The sequence below is a fragment of the Lacerta agilis genome, chromosome 14 (genome assembly GCF_009819535.1).
Source record: "Lacerta agilis isolate rLacAgi1 chromosome 14, rLacAgi1.pri, whole genome shotgun sequence".
Taxonomy (NCBI): domain Eukaryota; kingdom Metazoa; phylum Chordata; class Lepidosauria; order Squamata; family Lacertidae; genus Lacerta; species Lacerta agilis.
The window spans coordinates 9,250,389-9,273,250 of NC_046325.1; the positions used below are offsets into that span (position 1 = coordinate 9,250,389).

The window sequence follows — 22,862 nt, forward strand, 5'->3', positions numbered from 1 at the left end:
TCAAATCACGTCCCCTTTTAAAAAGGTGGTGTGTGTGTGTGTGTGTGTGTTAATACTGGTTTTGAACAGTCACCAATACATTTTCAGAGCTCTACAGCTGACTTCAAGGCGGGTGATAGAAATGAGAAGACTGTCATTTGGGTCCACACTAGGCTTCTTGTTGAGAAGGAAACGGTAATTGTGGACAATTGCGTGTCTTATAAATTCACTGTTAGTCACTAATATTTTCTTGGTAATAGGGTATACTTTGACAGTGTGCGCTCGTAAAAGTAAGCAAATGCCGGTCTCCTTGTGGAAAGTGCTTATTCAGTTAAAAAATTAACCCCCCCCCCCCCAAAAAAAATGGTGGCAGCAAGAATTACTGAAAGTTTTCTGAAGTGGCTTGAGCACAACATCTTTGTAAAACACATGGAAGAGTAGCTTAACATTTCCATTTTATTATCATCTGAGAGCCAGCAATGCTGCAGCTATTTTCCTCACACCTAGTAACAGTTCTGGGGGCAGAAGGTGTTAGGCAGGGAAGAGGTTAGAACAGGGGTCAGCAAACTTGCAGCAGAGGGGCCGGTCCACAGTCCCTCAGACCTTGTGGGGGGCCGGACTATATTTTTTTTTGGGGGGGGGGAATGAACAAATTCCTATGCCCCACAAATAACCCAGAGGTGCATTTTAAATAAAAGGACACATTCTACCCATGTAAAAACATACTGATTCCCAGACTGTCTGCGGGCTGGATTTAGAAGGCAATTGGGCTGGATCTGGCCCCCAGGCCTCAGTTTTGCCTACCCATGGGTTAGAACGTGTGAGAACCCCGCTTGAAAGTTGTGATGCAAACGTGGTGGTTAGTAATGTTTTAAAGAAGCACTTGGCTGCAAGCATTGCTGAGGTAACGACTTCTGTGTTCCTAACTGCAATGTGTGTTGTGTATTTGGCATGGTCTGGCCTCCTCGATTTCCTTTGTATACACGATGGCATAAGTGAACATCCCAGGGTCTAAACACTGAGCCAAGGAAAAGTGATTTGTAGAGCAGGATATCCAACATGAATGTACAAAAAGCCACTCAATTAACATGAGTGTTTTGTGTGTTGCTGAACTTTCAGAGTTTGAAAGCAATGATGGCATTGACACCAGAATAGGTGAACGCCAATCATTTAAATCTATGCAGCTGCATAAAAGAGATCCAGCTGTTCCTCTAAATGCTTACATTACAATGTCAATATCAAACAGCAATTTATGCCCCCAGCCCTGTTTGTTGTTCTGCATTTCTCTGTGAACCACCCTGAGATCTACGGGTACAGGGCAGTATACAAATTTAATTAATAAAATAGTAATAATAATAATAATAATAATAATAATAATAATAATAATAATAATAATAATAAATAAAATAAGCTTTAATGGCCTGTAGCTTCTCTTTACAATTAGCCTTAATGTGTGGAGCATAAAAGCATAGCCACAAATAGCTGAAATATGAGAACTAAGTGAAGCACTTGCAATGGATAAAATGAAAGATCACGCATGCTGTTTTGTGAACCAACAAGTTGGCCTGGTCTTCTTTTGCAGAAAAATGTCTGCTTGTAGTCAACTTTCCCCAAGTTAGGGTTGGGAATGTGGGTTGTTGTTTTTTCCAGCCAGAGGGCTGCGGTGCCTCATGGGTAGTAGTGCAGGGACCACATGCTAGTGGTGGGTAGGGCCAGGGCAATTGGTAATATAAAATACCAACAACCCCCCCCCCCCAAATCTTCTACCATGCAAGGCAAAGACTTAATACAGGTCAAGGGCATATGACATCTATGCAAATATCCTCCAATAAGCAGAACAGGGCCTTGGTGAGGGGTGTGCCCTGGGCAGAGTTGCAACAGACTTGTATTCAGCACTTGAGTCCTGAGCTCCTGCCCTCATCACAGCAGAGTTGGATGTCTTTGGTCACAGCCATGTGAAATGCTCTTCAGCCAGATCCCATCACTTGGAGGAAGGAGTACAAGTTGATACATTCTGCCCTGCCTGATCTTGACAATGTGATGGACTCCTGTTTATTTCTCCGAGAAATTATCTGGCATGAGTGACTAGGATGGTGTTAGATATGCTGGGTGAGGTGTGCTGGCTGCTTTTTTACTCCTACTAAAAGCAGGAGCTAGAAACCTGCAAGAGCAGACCAAGGGCCCATGTACTCCAGCAATCCCACAAAATTGTAGGAATCCCCCCTGCTGGATCAGGCTAAAAAACAACAACTATGTAGTCAATGATTCTGCTCTCAATGGTCCACCAGGTTCCCAAGCAAGACCTGAGCACAACAACACTCCCCACTATGGATTTGTATTTACTAAGTGTCATGTTTGGCCAAACTGCGGGAGGCAGTGGAGGATAGGGGTGCCTGGCGTGCTCTGGTCCATGGGGGTCACGAAGAGTCGGACACGACTGAACAACAAGTGTCAATCAACACCCTTCCAGGAATACCAAAACAGAGTTCTCCAATCATTTTAGGCCATTTGGATTTCTCTGGTTACTTTTGTCATCTTCCTTGGATTGAGCACACACACAGGCAGAAAGAGTGTGTGTGCGCACACCTTGCTTTTTTCCAAAGGAACTGAGTAAAACTTTGATTCTGTAGAATTCATCTGAGCCTTGAAAAGCATATAGAGCTGAAATATGAGGTGGGTGCCCTACAGTGTGTCTTTTCCTTCTCTCAAAGACTATAACATACGTGACCATTAGGGATAAAACAGCTGTCGATTATAACCTCAGTATCTCCCTACTAGTCAGGAATTAACTACTGCTCCCTGAATCACCCTATAGTTCAATACACTTAACTAACATTTATCATGTGAAACACAGCTTTCCTTCTTGTTAGAAAAAGGACTCCCATTGACCCCATTTAAGCAGCCCAGTTTCCTTGTAAGAGCTATATATAGTTGCTGCTCTGTATAAGAATCTGTCATTTCCCAAACCTGGGTCCATCTGCCTCTCTAGGGCAGGTTTTTACTTCTCAGTCCTGTCTGTCATTGAGCCCAGGATCCCTTTGCATGCACACGAAGCCAGTTTGTGCTCTATCCTCCCCCCACAGAGCGACGGGCCCCCTCTCCTGTTCCAGCGCCAGCCAGCGAAAGGGGGTGATTCTACCGCAGAACCTTAGAGGGCATAGATTTCTGTCCATAATGAAACTCCCCAAATTAAAGAATCATTCTGACAACTGAGTGTGCTGGTGATGAGATGACTTTTGTGGCACTACTAATGGGAAAGCAATTTAGATTATGGAATTGGAGAAAAAGCTGTTGTGCCGCTCACACTTCCCTTTGAATATTACAGTATTCCCTCTACTCTGCAATTCCCATGCGCCCTCGAAATCTGCTCCAGAGGCTTGTCTGACACGCAGGGAGAGAAGGGAAAGTCCCATTGCGCGGGTGGAACCCCGTTCCTGTAACGTTGGATACAAGCCATACCCTTCTCCCTCAAAGTATCCCCTCACCTGTACGTTTTGAGCACCAAATTGAAAACAGCTCCCACGCTCTGCTGGGGTGTGTATTATTTTTGTCAGTGGTGCTACACGTACTGCGAATTCTGTGGTTCACTTTAGGTACTAAAAATGGTTTCCTCTAAAAGCTAAAATCCGAATCTATATTTCTACTTTTAATCACTCCATGCATCTTTCTATTTACAGCAGAGGCGATGCTTCCTTAAATTTATTTTCGTACCAGCAGATTCATGTTGTCCACACAGCAGTATATGGAGTTAAAATTAGCAATTAAAAAGGAAAATCCCGCCCCCACGAAGCCAATCAATGGTCCATCCTCCTCGACTGAAGGAGGCTAGGTCGATAATGAATACGATACTATTCTCGAAGCGGTAACTTCAAGCGGGATTTTTTACTTCCGCCCAAGAGCACGCATAGGCCAGGACTGCACAAAAACCTCTTTTGATCAGAGGTGCCAAATAACGCTTTTGCTTCCATTTGCCGGAGAGTAGTGATTGGTTCGTTTAAAATTAGCTGTTCATCGTTGATTGGATAGTATCGATTCATGCACAAGGAGGCGTAACGCGTATGCAAATACGGGTCTGACTGTTGAAGTTTTCATTCTGGTCGGATTCCAACCTATGTAAAGGAGGTTTTTGTGGAGCTCCTTCACATTCACCGTCTGCGTTTGAAGGGCTTCACTAGGAAGATGTCAGGACGTGGGAAGGGCGGCAAGGGGTTGGGGAAAGGAGGCGCCAAGAGGCACCGCAAAGTGCTCCGCGACAACATCCAGGGCATCACCAAGCCCGCCATCCGCCGCCTCGCTCGCCGCGGAGGAGTCAAGCGCATCTCCGGGCTCATTTACGAGGAGACCCGCGGCGTCCTCAAGGTCTTCCTCGAGAACGTCATCCGCGACGCCGTCACCTACACCGAGCACGCCAAGAGGAAGACTGTCACCGCCATGGACGTGGTGTACGCTCTCAAGCGCCAGGGCCGCACTCTGTACGGCTTCGGCGGCTAACAGAGTCTCCGCTTCCATAGCAAAACAACAACAAAAGGTCCTTTTCAGGGCCACCCACCTTTTCGGAAAAGAGCCAATTGCTAACGCGATTTTACCTTAATGCATTGGAATCCTTTGAATAATGCTAAAAATAAATAGAAACCTAGCAAGCAGCACCTTACTTTATAATATAAAGAGCCTTGGTTATTTTGTTCTGTTACGATAGTGGTAAACTCAATTTCCTTGTACGTATTTTCCTTTTAAATACTCATTGCCTTCTGTAGCGGTGGGTTGCCCGCATTTTCCTAAAAATGAACGATAATGCTTTTGTTTTCAAGAAGCGAATACAAATAATGTGCTTGGATTTTCGTTTTAGGCTTAACAATTATGAGTTTGCGCCAAGTGGGCGTTTCCAACGTAGCTTCCTTTCAACTGCCTTGTGGATCAGGGTATGGGGTAGGTTCACAATACTTGTGCAACTGTTAAGTGATTTTTAAAATTACTCCTACGTTATATTAAAACAATGCAAGGTTTGCAGCACGATTTTAAGCATATTTATTGTAAGGCAGAAAAATATGCTTGCAGCTAAATTTACTGCACTCAAGATTGAAGATGTACATTAGATTGTAAATCTAAGAATTTGGTAGTTTCACCATAAAACAGCTGCAACGGAAAACTGAACTAATATTCTGCGCTTAAACACACAACCTATTCTCCAGGCATTTCCAACCGTTGGTCTGCGTTTAAATGTGCAATTTCTGGGTGTATTTTTTTAAAGCACAAGTAGACATTAACGCACAAAATTTAGGAACACTCAAGCTAACAGCAAAAACTTCATAAAATAAAGTACTAGGAAATTGAAAGTACAGCAAACTGAACCAAAAGCCAAAAAATAACTGCCGAAACCCGGGATCGAACCAGGGACCTTTAGATCTTCAGTCTAACGCTCTCCCAACTGAGCTATTTCGGCTCTATATTCGAGCTTAACCTCAGAACATCTGAGTCTTTTTCCTTATTTTAATCTCAAGTATTCTTTTTCCTTCCTAGGGGTCGTTAGTGCAAGCTCTTACTAGTGTATGAAACGTACACTTCGATTAGTCAACTTTTAACAGCACTTTGCCAATTTACATTTTTGTCGTGGGACCCGTACGCAGCATAGAACAGGGCAGAAAGTTCCCTAGAGAATGAGAAGAGATCGGGGTCTGATAGCAAGGGCCACTGTACCAAAGAAGCGGGAAAAGGGATTGGCCTGCTATCAAAATGGTGCCGCCTTCAGCCAATGAGAATTGACTGTTCTTAAAAACGGCCAATAAGAAACGTTTCTTTAAAACACCCAATTGCAGCGCGAGATTTGACATTCATAGGCTGTCTTCCAATAGCGTAAGGGTAGCGTACTTTTCATCCAATCGTAACAAAGAATTTTGGAAACTTCATTTACATTATCCAGCCTATAAAAGAGGGAAAGCGGGTTCAGCACCATCATTCTTCTATCTTTTGTGCTCTACTGTATTTGTGATCCGACTGTTGAAGATGCCTGAGCCAGCCAAGTCCGCTCCCGCGGCCAAGAAGGGCTCCAAGAAGGCCATCACCAAGACGCAGAAGAAGGGCGACAAGAAGCGCAAGAAGAGCCGCAAGGAGAGCTACTCCATCTACGTCTACAAGGTGCTCAAGCAGGTCCACCCGGACACGGGCATCTCCTCCAAGGCCATGAGCATCATGAACTCCTTCGTCAACGACATCTTCGAGCGCATCGCGGCCGAGGCTTCCCGCCTGGCGCACTACAACAAGCGCTCCACCATCACCTCCCGGGAGATCCAGACCGCCGTGAGACTCCTGCTGCCCGGAGAGCTGGCCAAGCACGCCGTCTCCGAGGGCACAAAGGCCGTCACCAAGTACACCAGCTCCAAGTGAATTTCGCCTCCTCACATAACCAAAGGCTCTTTTAAGAGCCACTCACTTTCTCGGTAAAAGATCTGATCACGCTTTTGTGTATAAAATATACCAGCCCCAGTTATCTATCAGTTATAGCATATCTATCGGTTTTAGCATAATTAATTGTATAGAGTTGGAGGGTACCCTGCTACGCAGTATGGAGAGCAGCCTTTGGATGAAAAGTGCTGCGGGAAATACCTCGACTTTTCAAAAGATTCAGCGCTTCAAGTTTTAGTTAGCGAGTGTTGCCGATGGGCGGAGGAAGAGTGAAAACGTTTCTTTAAATCTTTTAGAGCTTGTTTTATGTATGCAAGGTAAATAAATGAGCTACAGGATGGTAGCCGTGTTGGTCTGCCATAGTCAAAACAAAATATTTTCTTTTACTTCCAGTAGCACCTTAAGAGACCAACTAAGTTTGCTCATACCAAGAACAAACATAGTTGGTCTCTGAGGTGCTACTGGAAGTAATTTTATTTTTTAAATAAATGATGCAGTCCTTCTTTCCAAAGCGACTACTTTTCTCCCCTTTTAAAAGCGCGCCCATGCTATGCGGAGCAAAGCTCTAGTATAATTTAACAATCTGATTAAAAAATAATAATGTCCAGTTTGCTTATAGATACGAAATATCAACGTATCTTAATTATGTAAGGGCAAAACGTGTCCAACGACACTGCTTGAAAGTATAAAATAACGGGCTATATCAGGACAATTTCAGCATTTTAAATTCGCGCGCCATAAAGGGATTGGTTAGTTCCTTATCGACCCATTCCAGGTGACAATACTCAGAAATGCAGGGTACTTTGTTGAAAGCTTATCAGCGTATTCCTCGTTAGTATAGTGGTGAGTATCCCCGCCTGTCACGCGGGAGACCGGGGTTCGATTCCCCGACGGGGAGAAGCGATTGTTTTCTTGACCATACGGTTTCTAAGCAAAAGTCCATCCATTTAGTGACCATGGTCAAAATATACCAGTTAAATAAAAAGACACGCCTTTTCTATTTTTACTATAAAGGTGCTGTATAGTCTTCATTAAAAAAAACCCAAATAAACATAGGAAAGGGAGTCTCCACTCGACCTCCACAGAAAGGACTCAGGTGTATCCCGCGAAATTTATGTGCACCGGTGTGAGGACGGACAAAGGAAAGTCCTTTACACCACGCATAATTCATGAAATGTATTGTCGGCAGATATGATGGCCGCAAGACTAGGTGGTTTTACAAGGAGTTGACAAAGGAACGGGTATTCGGTCTGTGATGGAACCTCAGTTCTGAGGTGCAGTGTACCTGTGAATACCAGCTGTTGAGAGGGAGAGAGCAGGAGCTGGCTCTGTTGTCTTCATGCTCTCCTGGTGGACTTTTTCAAAAGTATCAGGATGCCGACTAGTTAGTACAGAATATTCGACTAAATAGACCTTTGGTTTGATTCAGAAGGGTGGTTATGGTATGGTAAGTTTTGTCAATAAAGAAAATTACTTTTTCATCTTTTAAACTATCATTGATTTTCAACCGGTGTAATCCAGTAGTGGCTTCGGCTGTTAACTTGAAGGCTGTGGTTTGAGGTCATCCGGGGGCCTCTGCGATTTTCTTTAAAAAAGAAAAGCTACCTCATAAAACAGCCTTAAAAATATAAAATAAATAAACTGGGCTTTTGTTAACACAGTCGATAGTTTTCTGGCTTCTTGATTACTTTCAACTCCTGTGTTTCATAGCAGACATAGTCTCCAGAAATTAATTTGCAAAGAAGGTGTTTGTAATTTTTTTCTTTTTGCGTGGTGAAGCAATTTAGGAAAGAAAAAAAAGCACAAACAGAAACCACTTGTGGCACTAGACTCTTAAAAAAAATAGTGGGAAATGGGGAAGAGGTCATATAAGTGTTGATGAAGAGCGTATTTAAAAAAGACATGGATACAAGTTGCAGTGTAGGCCCTTTTTAAAAGTTATGCCATGTGACACAGTTCACCATCTGTCCATAATATTCTGAGAGTCTTGGCACTTATTACCATTTGAATAAAGGAAACGCGTGGAAAAAGCGTGAGCTTGCACCGTGCATCGTTCATCCACAGTGGTCTTTGATATATTTTTCCAAAGAACGTAAGAAAAATTTCGCGCCCAACGTGGGGCTCGAACCCACGACCCTGAGATTAAGAGTCTCATGCTCTACCGACTGAGCTAGCCGGGCTACTGCTAAACGCCTTCTCAAACAGTTTATCACTCGCTGGCTGTCTTGCTGCCAAAGATTGCACTCTAATTTAAAACAAGATCACAGTACATTAAAGCTGTAGCTTAATAGCTTCGGGCATCACTTCCACCTGCCGTTTGGTGCCGGATCAGGACCTGTATTTCTAGCGCAATCCAGGCTACTTCAGAAGCAAACCCCATTTAGTTCAATGAGACCTACTCAGAGGCAAGCGCCAAAGATTGCAGCCGTGACCTAATTGTCATTCGCCTTTAGAAAAAGAATGAGGGAAAATGGCTTCGCCGCCCTAACGTGGATTTAATGGTGGGGGGGGGGGGAATAATCATTAGGGAAACGCCATTGAGGAACCTCTAGGGATCAGGGTAGGAAGAACGCGGGGAAACTCAAAAGCCTCTCCTGACCAAATAGCAAAGCAGCGCTTTGAACCAATAGGTTCTTTCAGGTTACAGAAGTAGCAATCATTCTCGCCATACCTTTTATTTTTGGCATGCACACTTACTATTTTACTGGTAACATTAAGCCCGACTCAAATAGGCCCTTTGAAATAAAGGAACTCGAATATTAATTGGTCGACCCAGATTTAAGAGTAACGTTATATACAGCCGATCTCGCCCTCATTTTTTGGGTCTTATTCCCCACTGAAACCCAGCAGCAGGACACCAAAGGAAACCCCCCAGCAGAGAAAATAATTGAGAGTTAATACAAGTCGGAACAGCGCTTTTCAAATGAGAAAGTGGGTGGCTCTTAAAAGAGCCTTTGGGTTTCTGTATAACTTTCCCAGGCAACCGAAAAAAGGGCACCCAGTTCACTTGGAGCTGGTGTACTTGGTGACGGCCTTGGTGCCCTCGGAGACGGCGTGCTTGGCCAGCTCTCCGGGCAGCAGGAGTCTCACGGCGGTCTGGATCTCCCGGGAGGTGATGGTGGAGCGCTTGTTGTAGTGCGCCAGGCGGGAAGCCTCGGCCGCGATGCGCTCGAAGATGTCGTTGACGAAAGAGTTCATGATGCTCATGGCCTTGGAGGAGATGCCCGTGTCCGGGTGGACCTGCTTGAGCACCTTGTAGACGTAGATGGAGTAGCTCTCCTTGCGGCTCTTCTTGCGCTTCTTGTCGCCCTTCTTCTGCGTCTTGGTGATGGCCTTCTTGGAGCCCTTCTTGGCCGCGGGAGCGGACTTGGCTGGCTCAGGCATCTTCAATCTTCTCACTCAACTGCAGCCTCAAGCAAGACTGCTGGTGCTGTTGGCGAGCTCCCGTATTTATAGTACGCTTATGGAAATGAGGGCTCCAAAGTGCGACGTCGCTATTGGACGGCGGTGAACGTGCGTCACTCTCTAGAGTTCGAAATATGTAAATGACCAGGATTCGAACCCTGGCGTGCAGTTGGGCGGCCCGGGAGGCTTGTGAACGAAACAGCTCAGCTGCTGCCTCAAATTAAAAAGCCAGCCTGATTATATATTCAAATATTAGCTAGAAAAGCAAGCAAACAGAGCTAGATAGATCAGATCGATAGATCCAGCCTTTTCCTCTACTTTTGCCAGGTTGCAAAGCTATCATAAGGAAAATAATTAAGGGCTGTAGTTCATTATCCCGTGAAAATTTTTTAAACAGCAAGAAACGTGAATTTATTTTACGTACATGAGAAATACCAGCTGATGGGTTCATTTAATTGGAGCAGGGGACGGGAGACATATGCAGGGCGGATTAAAGCAATCGTTGCATTTCTCTCTCCTTGCAATATATGTCGAGGATCCATAATTGCAAAAGAGAATTTACGCTAAGGGCTGGATTCAGTTCCTTTCACCACCCACCTGGTACTAATGCCCCAGAAAAATTCAGTGAGTAAACGTGTAGGACTGCGAATGCACTCCTGTACACACCTCGCTAGGAGTAAATCTCAGTAAATCTTCCAAGGAGCTATGCACAAGAATCGACACTTAACTCCCAATCCCTCGCCAAGCAAACCTACGAAAGTGTGGGTCGTGAAATGAATTTTGCGGAAGGAGATAAAGAAATATGGGAAGTGAGGTTTCCTGTTAGTTAGTTTTTTTTAACATCCGGGTGTTAGGTTTTTCTTCCGGGTGCTTTTTGTTCCCTTTTTTACGTTTTAATATATCGTTTTGGAATAGATAGCCTGCAAGATTTTTAAAAATAAATAAATGATAATCTGTATTTTTAAAATCGGGCGTCGTTTTTGCGCGTGTGCGTCTTTTTGCAATAAGGCATATCGCTTAGTTGCAAGCCATCTCTGAAAGGGGAAAAAAACTGAGGGATTGGGTTGTTCCTGATAGTCGGCGCAGCTTCCATCTTGGATTGGTGAGTGTGCCCCGCTTTTAAGGGCAAAGATCGCTTTCGTCTCCCGTGCTTCGGTGTCAGAGAAAGGCGTTGCCTCTCCTTTTAGGCCACTGAGAGTTCAGTTAAAGAATACTCCTTTGGGGAGGAGGGAGGGGTAAGGTGTAGCAATGGCGACCCCCCCTCCCTTTTAAAATTATTTATTTATTTGTCTGTTGTTCTCTTCAGCAGCAACGTTTTAGATTTCATCCATATTTGTCTAGCTTCTAAAAATAAAAATAAAAATTACAACAACCCTGTAAGGTAGGCTAGAGCTAGTCTCTACATTTCCCATGTTAGGGGAACTTCTCTGTCCTGCTTCCCTTCATGTTGAAAGGCTTGTAACAGGTTGAATGAAACAGTATTGTTCCTTTGTTTATTAATTACCTGACAATCAGAATAGATAGATATGAACAATAGTGTGTGTGTGGGGGGGGTCCTCCTCTGTTTCTCCAGCTCCCATCCTCCCTGACCATTGGGCATGCTGGCTGGGGGGGGGAGAGTTTGGAGCCCAACGAAGTGTAGGGTTCGTTGTTCCTGCTATCAAAGAGCTTTGTGTCAAGCTGCTAGGAAAGGAAAATCGGTGGTGGGATTTGCCAACTAGCTTTAAACACCTTTGGATATTGGAATGTTTTGTTCCTGCTCCTGGAGGAGGACTGCGAAAGGCTACGCTGGGTGAACTTCTTTAGAGAGGGAGTTACTTCTAGAGTAGCGGCACCTCTGCCACCAAGGGTTGTAGCTCAGCAGTGGAGCATGTGCCATGCATGTAGAAGGTGCATAGGGACGTAGGGCTGGGAATGTCGCCTGCCTGGCCGAACCCCCCGGGAGAGCTGCTGGCAGTAGACGGTACTAACATCCCCTCCAACATTTCCCCGATGAATATAGAGGGCTTCTATATACAGTGGTACCTTGGTTCTCAAACTTAATCCGTTCCGGATGTCCGTTCCAAAACCAAAGCGTTCCAAAACCAAGACGTGCTCTCCCATAGAAAGTAACGCAAAACGGATTAATCCAATCCATTCCAGACTTTTAAAAACAACCCCCAAAACAGCAATTTAACATGAATTATACTATCTAACGAGACCATCGATCCGTAAAATGAAAGCAACAAACAATGTACTGCAGTCACACAGTCAATCAATCAGTGGCTGAACTGGGTTCCACACAGTCAACAAAAAAAAGAGCCGCAAAAACAAAAATGCAAGATAAATAGCAAAAACAGACAGACCTCAGCGTAACACTCAAAACAGAAGTGTGGCACTCAGATCGGAAGCGAAACACTCAAAACGGAAGTGTAACACTCAAAATGGAGCACATCCGGCTTCTGAAGAAAGCTGGCAAACAGGAACACTTATTTCTGGGTTTGCAGTGTTTCGGTTCCAAGTTGTTTGAGTACCAAGACGTTTGAGAATCAAGGTACCACTGTATTGTAAGCCTCTTGGAGGCAGAGATCTGACCTATCTCTTTGCAAAATGCCATGAGCATGAAGTAGCACCGTAAGAAAACAACTGGAGAAATTGAGTCAGCAACAAAAATAGTGTGTGAAGAGCTACGATGGAGGATTCCAGCCCCACTCTATACCCACCCAACCCCATTTATTTACCATTTTCCTGCTCCCAAAAGTCAGTAGGGTTGTCTGGCCGTTGATCCCACTCAGTGGTCACTGGGCTCTTCCTATCCCACCTCCCCATATTTTTTTTTACCTATAAAACTTGGCTTTCCCCACGCCTGCAGTTTGCAAATGATTCTGGTTTGACTACATAAACCAGGGGTCAGCAAACTAAGGCCCATGGGACACAAGCGGCCCACGGGGGTCGTTTAACTGGCCCACGAGCCTCCCCCAAACCGAGCCGCCCACTCAGTGAGTCCCTGCGCGCTGCATCTGCGCCGACGCTGGATGTGCACGCTCACAATCCGGCCCACGGAGGGATCTCTGCTGGAGTGAGCCGGCCCAGGCGAGGTAAACCTTGCCGACCCCTGACATAAACCATGGCCTCAATGTCCGAAATATATAGTACAGCATTTATTAATTACATTTCTATATTGCCCATTAGCTAAATCCTCTGGGCAGTTGTCAAATTTATTAAAATGCAAAAGGCAGTAAGATTACAAACAGTACGATGATGCTAAAAGTCACTGCGGTCATTAATATTTTTGGATTGTATGCAATGCAAGTCCTCCAACAATTCTGTGATTCTAATCAGAGTAGACCCATTAAAGTTCAGTGGCCGTTACGGAGGTTGTTTTGTTTTTATGCTATAACGCCTCTATATTAATGCTTTCAAATGTGTTGTAAAGTTGCTTGCCTTTAGTTAAAGGTAAAGGGACCCCTGACCATTAAGTCCAGTCGTGTCCAACTCTGGCGTTGTGGCGCTCATCTTGCTTTACTGGCCGAGGAAGCCGGTACAGCTTCCGGGTCATGTGGCCAGCATGACAAAGCCGCTTCTGGCAAACCAGAGCAGCGCACGGAAACGCTGTTTACCTTCCCGCCGGAGTGGTACCTATTTATCTAACTTTGCCTTTAGTTACCAAGTGACAAAACAAGTCTAATAATAATAATGAACATGACTAACTTAGGTCCGTTACCGGTATTTGTAATGGATCTACTCTGAGTAGGGCTAGCAGTGTAGACAACCAATTGTTTTGGGGGCAGCCTTAAGGAGGGGGGTTGGACTAGATCACCCTTAGAGTACCTTCTTGCCCTACGAGTCTATGCTTTGAAGAGATGTTCCGGCAGTGCAGTGTGAGAGGAGTGGGCCACACTGGCACCACCAGACCAGTGTAAGAAGCTCCGTTATCACATTGGTGGCTCACCCTCTCGGAGGAGCAGCATAGCTTAGCCAGGGTCTGCACAACCTTGGTTGGAGGACTCGAACCTGTGTCCGATCAGCAAGAGAGGTCAGGGATCGAGTCTGGTGTAGCCAGGATTCTGAGGCCTATATATGGTGGTGAGTGCAAAACAGAGTTAGAAACTCAGATATAAAAGCAAGGCACCAAATTTCTCTTTAAACCAGGGCTACATCATCATCATCATTAAAATTTGCTTACTGCTCTTCATCGGTAGATCTAAGGGCAGTTCACGAGGGGAAAAAAAAACCCAGAAAATACATAATGCCACAATGGGTCAGTGCATCTGCCTGTTCACCAGAAGGTCGGCGGTTTGAGCCCACCCAGGGGACAGCTGTGGGCAAGATTCCTGCATTGCAGGGGGTTGGACTAGATGACCCTCGGGGGTCCCACCCAGCTCTACAATTCTATGATGAGAGCAAAAGCAAAGCAGTAACAGTTTTGGAACACATTTAATAGGCTATCAGATGTTTCGTTCAGTGAAAGATTGCCCAGAAGGTAATGTGAACCTTGAGCTGAAAGAGATGTCCCACCCTTGTGGTGTGAAAAGTTGTGGGTATGGGAGGGGAGAGGAAGATGGGACAACACATTGCCCTTTGTTTCCTGCATTTGAGCGCCTGGTTTTAAAAGAAGCCGCTGGGCTTCTGAGTGATCAGAGAACCTGCCTGGAGTGAAACGCCTGTATTTCTTTTCCTCCCCTTTCCAGGGCTCCTCTGCCATGATGCCAAGGCGAGGCCGGGGCAGAAGAGCCCAGCTGACGACATTTCCCCGGAGAGGTATGGCCATCCACCTCCAGGAGCCTCACTTCTCAGGCGCGCCAGAGGCCAGCGTTTCCCGGGAACCGTTCCCCGTCATGGCTGCCCCGGCGGTTTCTTTGCAGCCGGCAATGAAGGAGGAGGAGGAACCCGGCCCGTCGACGACAACCGTGCACGACCTCTTCTCCTACCTGAAGGAGAAAGAAGACGAGGAGGACGAGGACGCGGCAGAGCTGGGCGCTTTCTCTCCGGCAGCGTCCAACCACCTGGGGGCGAAGGAGCCCGGCCACCCCGAGGCTCAAGAGATGCTCTCGTACCTCAAGAAGGAGGACGACGACGACGGAGAGGAGGTCATTGAGAGAGTGTCGTTCTCCCCGCCCCACGTCCTCCACCCCCAGTCTGCTCCTCCGGGGACCTACATGCCCGCCGGCACCATGGGCAGGGCGGGCATCGAGATGGTGCATTTCTTCACCCCCATGACGCACGTCTCGGCCTCTCACCACCATCACAAGCGCGGGCGCGACCGGGAAGTGCTGGTGGTGGACGGCATCCCCACACACGCCCCCAAGAAAACCACCTCGGCCGTGTGGGATTATTTCACCCTGGATCCCAGGGAGCCGTGCGTGGCCGTCTGCAGCACTTGCCAGAAGCGGGTCCGCAGGGGCAAGGATGGGGGCACCCGCCCTGGCACCACGGCCCTCCATAAACACCTGAAGGTGCACCACGGGCTCCACTTGCCGGGGGTCGCAGTGGTCCCTCCTTCGCCCCTGATGCCCCTGAAGGAGAGGCCGCACGGCCCGACCATCGTGGTCACCGAGCCACCCGCCCCGGCCTTCCAGCCCGCTCGGCAGGAGAGGAACCAGCCATACTACCCGCCGACGCACTCGGCAGCCATCCAGCTGGCTTCAGAAACGGCCTGGATGCTTGCTGTGGACATGCAGCCCCCGTCGTACGTGGAAAGCGAGGGGTTCCGCCGGCTGATGGCCACCGCCCAGCCCCGCTGGAAAATCCCTGGGCGGGCGTTCTTCGCCACGAAGGCTGTGCCCGAACTGTCCAAGGTGGTGTCCCGAGCCGTCCGCCAAGCGGTGGTGGGCAGCGTGGGCCGTACAGTCCACATTGCCATAGACACCTGGTCGGGCCGGCAGACGGCCTCCTACATGTCGGTGACGGGGCACTGGGTGGCCGAGTCGGCGGGCGTCCTCTCGCGGCATCACGCCACCTTGTCAGTGTGTGCCTTTGAGGGGCCCTGCTCGGCCGAGGACATCTGCCACAAGCTGAGGGAGGTGCTGCAAGACTGGCTCTATGACCTGAAGACAGGGGGCGTCGTCCTGGACGATGGGGCCAACACGGCAAAGGCTGTGCGCGAGCTGCGCCTCAAGTACGTCCCTTGCCTGGCGCGCTGCCTGAAGCTGGTGGTGAAGGCCTTCTTGGCAGCCGACGCACATGTTGACCGGCTGCTGAAGACGTCCCGGAGGATCTGCACCCGCTACAAGCGCTCGACGACGGTCCGGCGCCGCCTGCTGGAGGCGCAGGCCATCCTGGGCTCGCACCGGCAGCCGGCGGGGCAAGAGCCTCCCCGGAGATCCAACTCCACGCTGCGGATGCTGGAGAGCCTCTACCGGGAGCGGCAAGCCGTCAGCGCCATCTTCGAGCAAGACGAGGAGGCCGCCTTGCTGCACTTGACGACACCGGACTGGAAGGTGGTGAAGTGTTTGGTGGAGATCCTGAAGCCCTTTGAGGACGCCGCCACGCTGGTCACCCGCCCAGACGCCACTCTCTGCCAGGCTCTCCCTATGCTGTGGTTCCTGGAGGAGCAGCTGCGGGCCTTGAGGACCAGGTACTACCAGGAGAACAACAACACGGCGGCCCACCTCACCACACAGGCCCTGGACTGCTTGGAAGCCCAAAACCAGCTGAGCGAGATGAAGGGCACCCTCATCTGCCGGGTGGCCGCCTTCCTCGACCCCCGCTTCAGGGACATCACCACCATGAAGCTTGGCGGTGCCGACACGGGCGATGCGGCCATGCTGAGGGAGCACATCCTCGACTTGGCCACCAGGTCCTACGTGCCTCCGGGGCCCGACGCCGAGTTCTCCCCGATGGGGCACTCGTCCCCGCAGCAGCCCAGCGGCTCCAGCGGACCCCCCGGCTCGGTGGCGTGGCAGTTCACCATGAAGCGCTGGCGGGCGATTACCAAGAGCGACCCCGCCATGGGCATGGCGTCCGAGGGAGGGGCGGCGGCGGCCCTGCGAGAGATGGAGGAGTATCTCCACGACAACGTGGACCACGTCGGGGAGAACGCCGACCCCATGCTGTACTGGCAGGGGAAGATGGGGGTCTGGCCGGCCCTCTTCAAGGTGGCCCTGTTCCATTTCGGTTGCCCGCCCACGTCGGTGCCCTCCGAGGACGTCCTCGGCGGCTCCGGTTCGTTGGCGGACAGAGGGCACCCCAAGGACCTCTCCCCGGCCAACGTGAAGATGCTGACCTTCATCCGAAAGAATCGCCACCTCGTCCCGCAAGACTGGAGGCTCTCTCTGGGAGACCTGCCCTCTTCGCAAGGCGCCATGGGGTCGAGGGAGGACTTGGATCTGGAAGACGAGGAAGACCTTTTGACGGCGGATGAGGAACTGGAGGAAAAGCAGTGAGGAGCACGGCCATGTGCTGAACCGTTCTCAGAAAGGGGGGACAGCTGTCGTGGACGTAGTCGCCTTGCAGAAAAGTGTTAACCTTTTTAAAAAGGAGGGAGGGTAGGGCTTAGTCCAAACCTGTGGCAAATCTTTTCTGTTGTGTTTTAAAGTTAAGGACTTTGGTTGTTGTTGTTGTTGCTGTTGTGAGACGTATTGGACGAAGGAGTCGCTTCCTCTGCAGGCGGGACTCCTCCGCTGCAACCGTTATTAGATGAAAGACTTGCTGTGCATTAGAGCAGGATCCTGCCTTGTGTGGCCCACCGAGGCGAACGCAACCCGCCAGGCGCTATGTTTGGCCCAGCAGGTCCTCGGCAAACCACCATTCACTTACATCAGACTTCAGGAGCAAAGATTTGAGCGGCCCTCCATCGTGTAGCCAAGGGGCAGTCAACCTTTTTATACCTACCGCCCACTAATGCATCTTTCTCGATGGTAATATTTCCTTACCGCCCCCCAGTGCTCGGTGGCAGGAGGATTCAGCTTGTGCCGTAGAACCCCCTAGCGCCCACCTAGAATCCTGAAACGGCCACTAGTGGGCGGTAGGGACCAGGTTGGCAACCCCTGGTGTAGCCAGTTTTGTGAATGAAGCCGGAATGTGCGGCCTGTAGTTGTAGAAATCCCCTTTTAGCGATGATGCTGTGCATTGAGTCTGTCTTTAGAAATGGTGCTAACATGGGGGGTGGGGGGTGGAGTTTAAAGAAAACAAGTACTTGCCATTTTCAGAGCTTTTAGACTCGTTTTAACTGGATGTTTCGAAAAGCTTGTTTTTAAAATCCTAACTGCTCTCCCGAGTCACTAACATGAAATAAGCTCAAAACGAAACAAGCTACCCAAATAAAAACATTCCTTCGAGCAGGCGAAGAAGGACTTGTGTGCTTCATTTTTATCCCCCTTGCCCCTTCGGTCGCAGCTGCGCAAGGAGCCCTGTTTTGATATGCAAAAGGAACGCATGGGATCCCCTGACGCGAGAGGTCACTTGGTTAGAGAAGTCTAAAAGGAGATTTGACGAATTGTGTGGCAGAGGAGAGTCAGCGGTGGCTGTTAGCCACCATTGCCAAATGAAACCTCCATGTTCAGAAGCAGTCTATCTCCCAAGTACCAGCGGAATAACTGGAGCAGCAGCTTGGGAGGGCTGTTGCTATCATGCCCTGCTTCCTAAGCTTCTGAAGAGGCATCTGCCAGGCCTTCACAGAACGCAAGACTCTTGTATTGTGTGGTTTGTCTGAGCCCACGTGGCTTTTGCTACATCTTGCCCCACATTTATTTATGGGGGCAGTATTACCTCTTTAGGAACCGCCTGGCGCTGTGGGTTAAACCACAAAGCCTAGGGCTTGCTGATCAGAAGGTCAGCAGTTTGAATCCCCGCGATGGGGTGACCTCCCGTTGCTCGGTCCCAGCTCCTGCCCACCTAGCAGTTCGAAAGCACGTCAAAGTGCAAGTAGATAAATAGGTACCGCTCTGGCGCGAAGGTAAACGGCGTTTCTGTGCGCTCCTCTGGTTCACCAGAAGCGGCTTAGTCATGCTGGCCACATGACCCGGAAGCTGTACACTGGCTTCCTCAGCCAGTAACGTGAGATGAGCACCGCAACCCCAGAGTTGGACACGACTGGACCTAATGGTCAGGGGTCCCTTTACCTTTACCTTTATTAGCTCTTTATTCGGCCAAGAGTATTCTTCTGGAGCAGCTGGAAGAGCTCAATAAGACAGTCCTCGCCCCCAAAGTTTACAATTCAGGACACAAAGAAACGTGTCATTAATCACAAAATTCCTATTGTCAGCTAGAATCAGCTCCTAGCTGTGTACCATAAAGTTGCAAATATAAGCCACACTAATTTTCACGGTTGGAATTGGGGGGGACGGGACGTGAGGCTTATATTCAGGCCAATACGGTAAAAAGAGAATTACTGGATGCCATGATCCAACTGAGAGAACCGCAGCAGATATATAAAAACACAAAGCATGCAGCCAAGTAAGAAAGATAGGCTGTGTAGAACCTTAAAAGGTGCCCTTTAAAGAGAGTTCCAAAACCCCTCTTCCCCCACCATAGGAAAAGACCACACGTTTGGCAAATTAAAAATCGGTTTACCACCTACAAACTCTTCGAAGGTCAAGTTCGTGTGTTTTTCCATACGTTAGTCAGAAAAGTTGCACAGGCAGTAAAACTGAGCTTAGTTGCAAAGTGGTGAAAGTTTCTAAATTATTGGTATAGGAGCTCAGGAGGGGCAACCAGCTGATACCTCTTCACATGCCAGGTTCATCAGGTAAACCAAGGGAAGAAAGACTTGATTACCTAGTGCAGGCTAGGTAACCTAAGGCCCGTGGGCCAGATGCGGCCCAATCGCCTTCTCAGTCTGGCCTGTGGACAGTCCGGGAATCAGCGTGTTTTTACATGAGTAGAATGTGTCCTTTTATTTAAAATACATCTCTGGGTTATTTGTGGGGCCTGCCTGGTGTTTTTACATGAGTAGAATGTGTGCTTTTATTTAAAATGCATCTCTGAGTTATTTGTGGGGCATAGGAATTTGTTCATCCCCCCCCCAAAAAAAAACCACAATATAGTCCGGCCCACCACATGGTCTGAAGGACTGAAAAAGGTTGCTGACCCCTGACCTAGTGCCTCCCAAGGTGAGCTAAGCCTGGCCAGGCACGTTACTCTATGGTTTTAACCCTGGTGTGCATTAATTATACTTAACTATGTTGGCTATATGAGGCTGGTTATCTAGGCCTGCCTGCCCCATATAGGGCACAAGCTCCCTCATGTTCTGTGTGACAGCCCGTCAAATATTTGAAGACATCTATCATGTCTCTCCCAGGCTTCATGTAGGCACCCCTCAGCTGGTGGACCACTATAAGAACACTGCTGGTCTTGACTAGATGGTTCTTTGGCGTGACCATCATAGGCATTAATGATCTGCGCAATAAGACTACCATGGAGAATAGCACTACCAGCCACATAGAATCATAGAGTTGGAAGAGACCACAAGGGCCATCCAGTCCAACCCCTTGCCAAGCAGGAAACACCATCAAAGCATTCCTGACAGATGGCTGTCAAGCCTCTGCTTAAAGACCTCCAAAGAAGGAGACTCCACCACACTCCTTGGTAGCAAATTCCACTGCCGAACAGCTCTTCCTGTCAAGAAGTTCTTCCTAATGTTTAGGTGGAATCTTGTAGTTTGAATCCATTGCCCCGTGTCCGCTTCTCTGGAGCAGCAGAAAACAACCTTTCACCCTCCTCTAGATGACATCCTTTTATATATTTGAACATGGCTATCATATCACCCCTTAACCTTCTATTCTCCAGGCTAAACATACCCAGCTCCCTAAGCCGTTCCTCATAAGGCATCGTTTCCAGGCCTTTGACCATTTTGGTTGCCCTCCTCTGGACACGTTCCAGCTTGTCAGTATCCTTCTTGAACTGTGGTGCCCAGAACTGGACACAGTATTCCAGGTGAGGTCTGACCAGAGCAGAATATAGTGGTATTATTACTTCCCTTGATCTAGATGCTATACTGTACTCCTATTGATGCAGCCCAGAATTGCATTGGCTTTTTTTAGCTGCTGCATCACACTGTTGACTCATGTCAAGTTTATGGTCTACCAAGACTCCTAGATCCTTTTCACATGTACTGCTCTCAAGCCAGGTGTCACCCATTCTGTATTTGCGCCTTTCATTATTATTTTTTTATAACGATTGCTATGATCCACCTTTGCTGCTGGGGACAATATACCTTTGAACACCGCATGCTGGGAATCGCCATTAGGAAGAGTAGATGTAGCTGATGTAGCCGAACTGCAGCTCTGATCAGCCCTAGCAAGCCTGGCTAAGGACTAAGCAGGATGAGAGTTGTATCTCAGCAGCATCTGGAGAATCAAAAGTACCCCACACCCCCATATGCAATGACATAAACCAGATTGTGGTCAACAAGAAGCTTCTTGCATAACAACATTGGGACTGAAGGTGCCTTAAAACTCTTGCTTTTTTTTTTTTTAGTGTAGCGGACCCACCGTCTTCAACCTGGTGCCCTCTAGATGTTTTGGACTAGCACTCCTGCATTCTGACTCAAGCTGGTGGGAGTTGTAGCCCCAAGCACTGGAGGGCAGTAGGTTGGGGAAGGCTATAGCGCAGGAGTGAGGCACTTTTGGACCTCCTGGTGCTGCTGGACTACAACTCCCACCACCCCTGGCCATTGGCCAGGTTTACTGCAGCCGATGGGAGTTGTAGTTCAGCAACTTGTGATGGGCTAAGAGTTCCCCACATCTGCTGTCTATCTAGTAAGTAGAATAGCACGCCTATCCCTGGATATTTGAGGCAGGGCAGGGCTGGAGAGAAGTTCAGTTTTCAGTCGTTTGTGTATTCATAAAGAATGGCAATTTCTTTATGAATTTCTAGCGCAACTGCAATCGCCCCCCGTCCCAAGTCAACCTCCTCCTGCTCCACAAACAGGAAATAGGTGCTCCGCAGCAAAACTTTTATGAAACACACACAATCTGCTTGCTACAAGGTCATCCTGTACAGTACAGATCTTCTTTTTAAACACACACACACACAAAAACAACCTTGGAAGTGACTGACTCAAAGTGGTGTCAAATGTTGCAGATCCCCCGATGCTAGAAATAAGCCATCCTGCTTACTAAAAACAAAAAATAAAAATAAAAAGTGGACTCAGACGTGCGTGCAGACCATGAAAAGTATCTGCCACTACGGAGGGACCTTGAAAGATAACATACAGCGACCAACACAGATAACAAGTTTATTTTCAAAATGCATCGCTTATATTTTACACAGAACAAGGCAAGAGAAAATACCAGCCTTTCTGTCTTTTCTACTATACATCGCCATTTCATAAAGGATGATTTCATTTTTCTCCCCCTACCCCTAGATTAAAATTAACACTGACGGCGCCATCCTCCATGCCTAACTCAGGTGTAAAAGTCATACTGACTTGAATGGGACTCGCTCCCATTCTTTATATAGATGTGTCTTTTTACAGATAATAAATCTTTTTTGAAAATAAAACTCATTGAATCACACACAGGTAGGATTGTAAAGTAGGAAGCACCAGGGTTTAAGCTTTACGATTTTAATCTGCCACTTCATGCAGGAATTCACCCCCCCAAAAGTAAGGTACTGAGGTTACTTCGCTTTTGAAGTACTGGAGTGGGGGTGGGGGTGGGGGTGGGGGTGGGGGGGGAGAGAGAGACTTCATCCTTTATATACTGACAATACACAGCCACTCACATACAGCAGAGTGGCGCAGCGGAAGCGTGCTGGGCCCATAACCCAGAGGTCGATGGATCGAAACCATCCTCTGCTAACTTATTTCTGAAAATACGTTTTCTCCTACCTCTAATGTTGCTCCCTATTTTTCTTTAAAATAAAATAGTCGCTCAAATAAAGTTACAGGGAACTGAAGGTGGAGGCTTCCTCGGTGGAACTTCGCAGGAAATCAGGAAGAAAATAAATCCCGTCCTTAATTTCTTGCCTCGTTGATTTATAGCAGCGTTTTTAATTGTACTTATGCAAATCTACTCAGAAATCTGGCTGGAGTACAGAAGGACTGACTCCCAGGAAAGCATGTTTAGAAACCCCAATACATTGCTTTATGCAGTTAAAAAAACACAAAAAGTGAATGTAAAATAAAGGAAGATTTAAAAAAAAAATTAGCAGAAAAA

At 47.8% G+C, this 22,862-nt stretch overlaps 4 protein-coding genes and 4 non-coding genes across 8 annotated transcripts; 5 read left to right on the forward strand and 3 right to left on the reverse strand.

Annotated features, from left to right (window-relative positions):
* Positions 1-4,152: 4,152 nt before the first annotated feature.
* Positions 4,153-4,506, forward strand: LOC117058122 (histone H4). Its single transcript, XM_033169063.1, has one exon. It carries the CDS (start codon positions 4,159-4,161, stop codon positions 4,468-4,470), a length of 312 nt encoding a protein of 103 aa, XP_033024954.1. The 5' UTR covers positions 4,153-4,158; the 3' UTR covers positions 4,471-4,506.
* An 840-nt stretch (positions 4,507-5,346) lies between these two features.
* TRNAF-GAA lies at positions 5,347-5,419 on the reverse strand. Its single transcript has one exon. It is a non-coding gene; the product is annotated as a tRNA-Phe (tRNA).
* Positions 5,420-5,953: 534 nt separating this feature from the next.
* LOC117058116 (histone H2B 1/2/3/4/6-like) lies at positions 5,954-6,360 on the forward strand. Its single transcript, XM_033169057.1, has one exon. It carries the CDS (start codon positions 5,980-5,982, stop codon positions 6,358-6,360), a length of 381 nt encoding a protein of 126 aa, XP_033024948.1. The 5' UTR covers positions 5,954-5,979.
* Positions 6,361-7,204: 844 nt separating this feature from the next.
* TRNAD-GUC lies at positions 7,205-7,276 on the forward strand. Its single transcript has one exon. It is a non-coding gene; the product is annotated as a tRNA-Asp (tRNA).
* Positions 7,277-8,485: 1,209 nt separating this feature from the next.
* On the reverse strand, positions 8,486-8,558 carry TRNAK-CUU. Its single transcript has one exon. It is a non-coding gene; the product is annotated as a tRNA-Lys (tRNA).
* An 817-nt stretch (positions 8,559-9,375) lies between these two features.
* On the reverse strand, positions 9,376-9,783 carry LOC117058112 (histone H2B 1/2/3/4/6-like). The gene has a single exon (XM_033169053.1). It carries the CDS (start codon positions 9,760-9,762, stop codon positions 9,382-9,384), a length of 381 nt encoding a protein of 126 aa, XP_033024944.1. The 5' UTR covers positions 9,763-9,783; the 3' UTR covers positions 9,376-9,381.
* A 1,051-nt stretch (positions 9,784-10,834) lies between these two features.
* LOC117058104 (zinc finger BED domain-containing protein 6-like) lies at positions 10,835-18,045 on the forward strand. The gene is made up of 2 exons (XM_033169040.1): positions 10,835-10,885; positions 14,454-18,045. Exon 2 carries the CDS (start codon positions 14,466-14,468, stop codon positions 17,145-17,147), a length of 2,682 nt encoding a protein of 893 aa, XP_033024931.1. The 5' UTR covers positions 10,835-10,885; positions 14,454-14,465; the 3' UTR covers positions 17,148-18,045.
* A 4,387-nt stretch (positions 18,046-22,432) lies between these two features.
* TRNAM-CAU lies at positions 22,433-22,504 on the forward strand. Its single transcript has one exon. It is a non-coding gene; the product is annotated as a tRNA-Met (tRNA).
* Positions 22,505-22,862: the final 358 nt, after the last annotated feature.

Excerpts from the sequence above, each read along its gene's own strand:
- LOC117058112 (XM_033169053.1), bottom strand. The coding sequence starts at position 9,762 with ATGCCTGAGCCAGCCAAGTCCGCTCCCGCGGCCAAGAAGGGCTCCAAG.
- LOC117058104 (XM_033169040.1), top strand. The coding sequence starts at position 14,466 with ATGATGCCAAGGCGAGGCCGGGGCAGAAGAGCCCAGCTGACGACATTT.
- LOC117058122 (XM_033169063.1), top strand. The coding sequence starts at position 4,159 with ATGTCAGGACGTGGGAAGGGCGGCAAGGGGTTGGGGAAAGGAGGCGCC.
- LOC117058116 (XM_033169057.1), top strand. The coding sequence starts at position 5,980 with ATGCCTGAGCCAGCCAAGTCCGCTCCCGCGGCCAAGAAGGGCTCCAAG.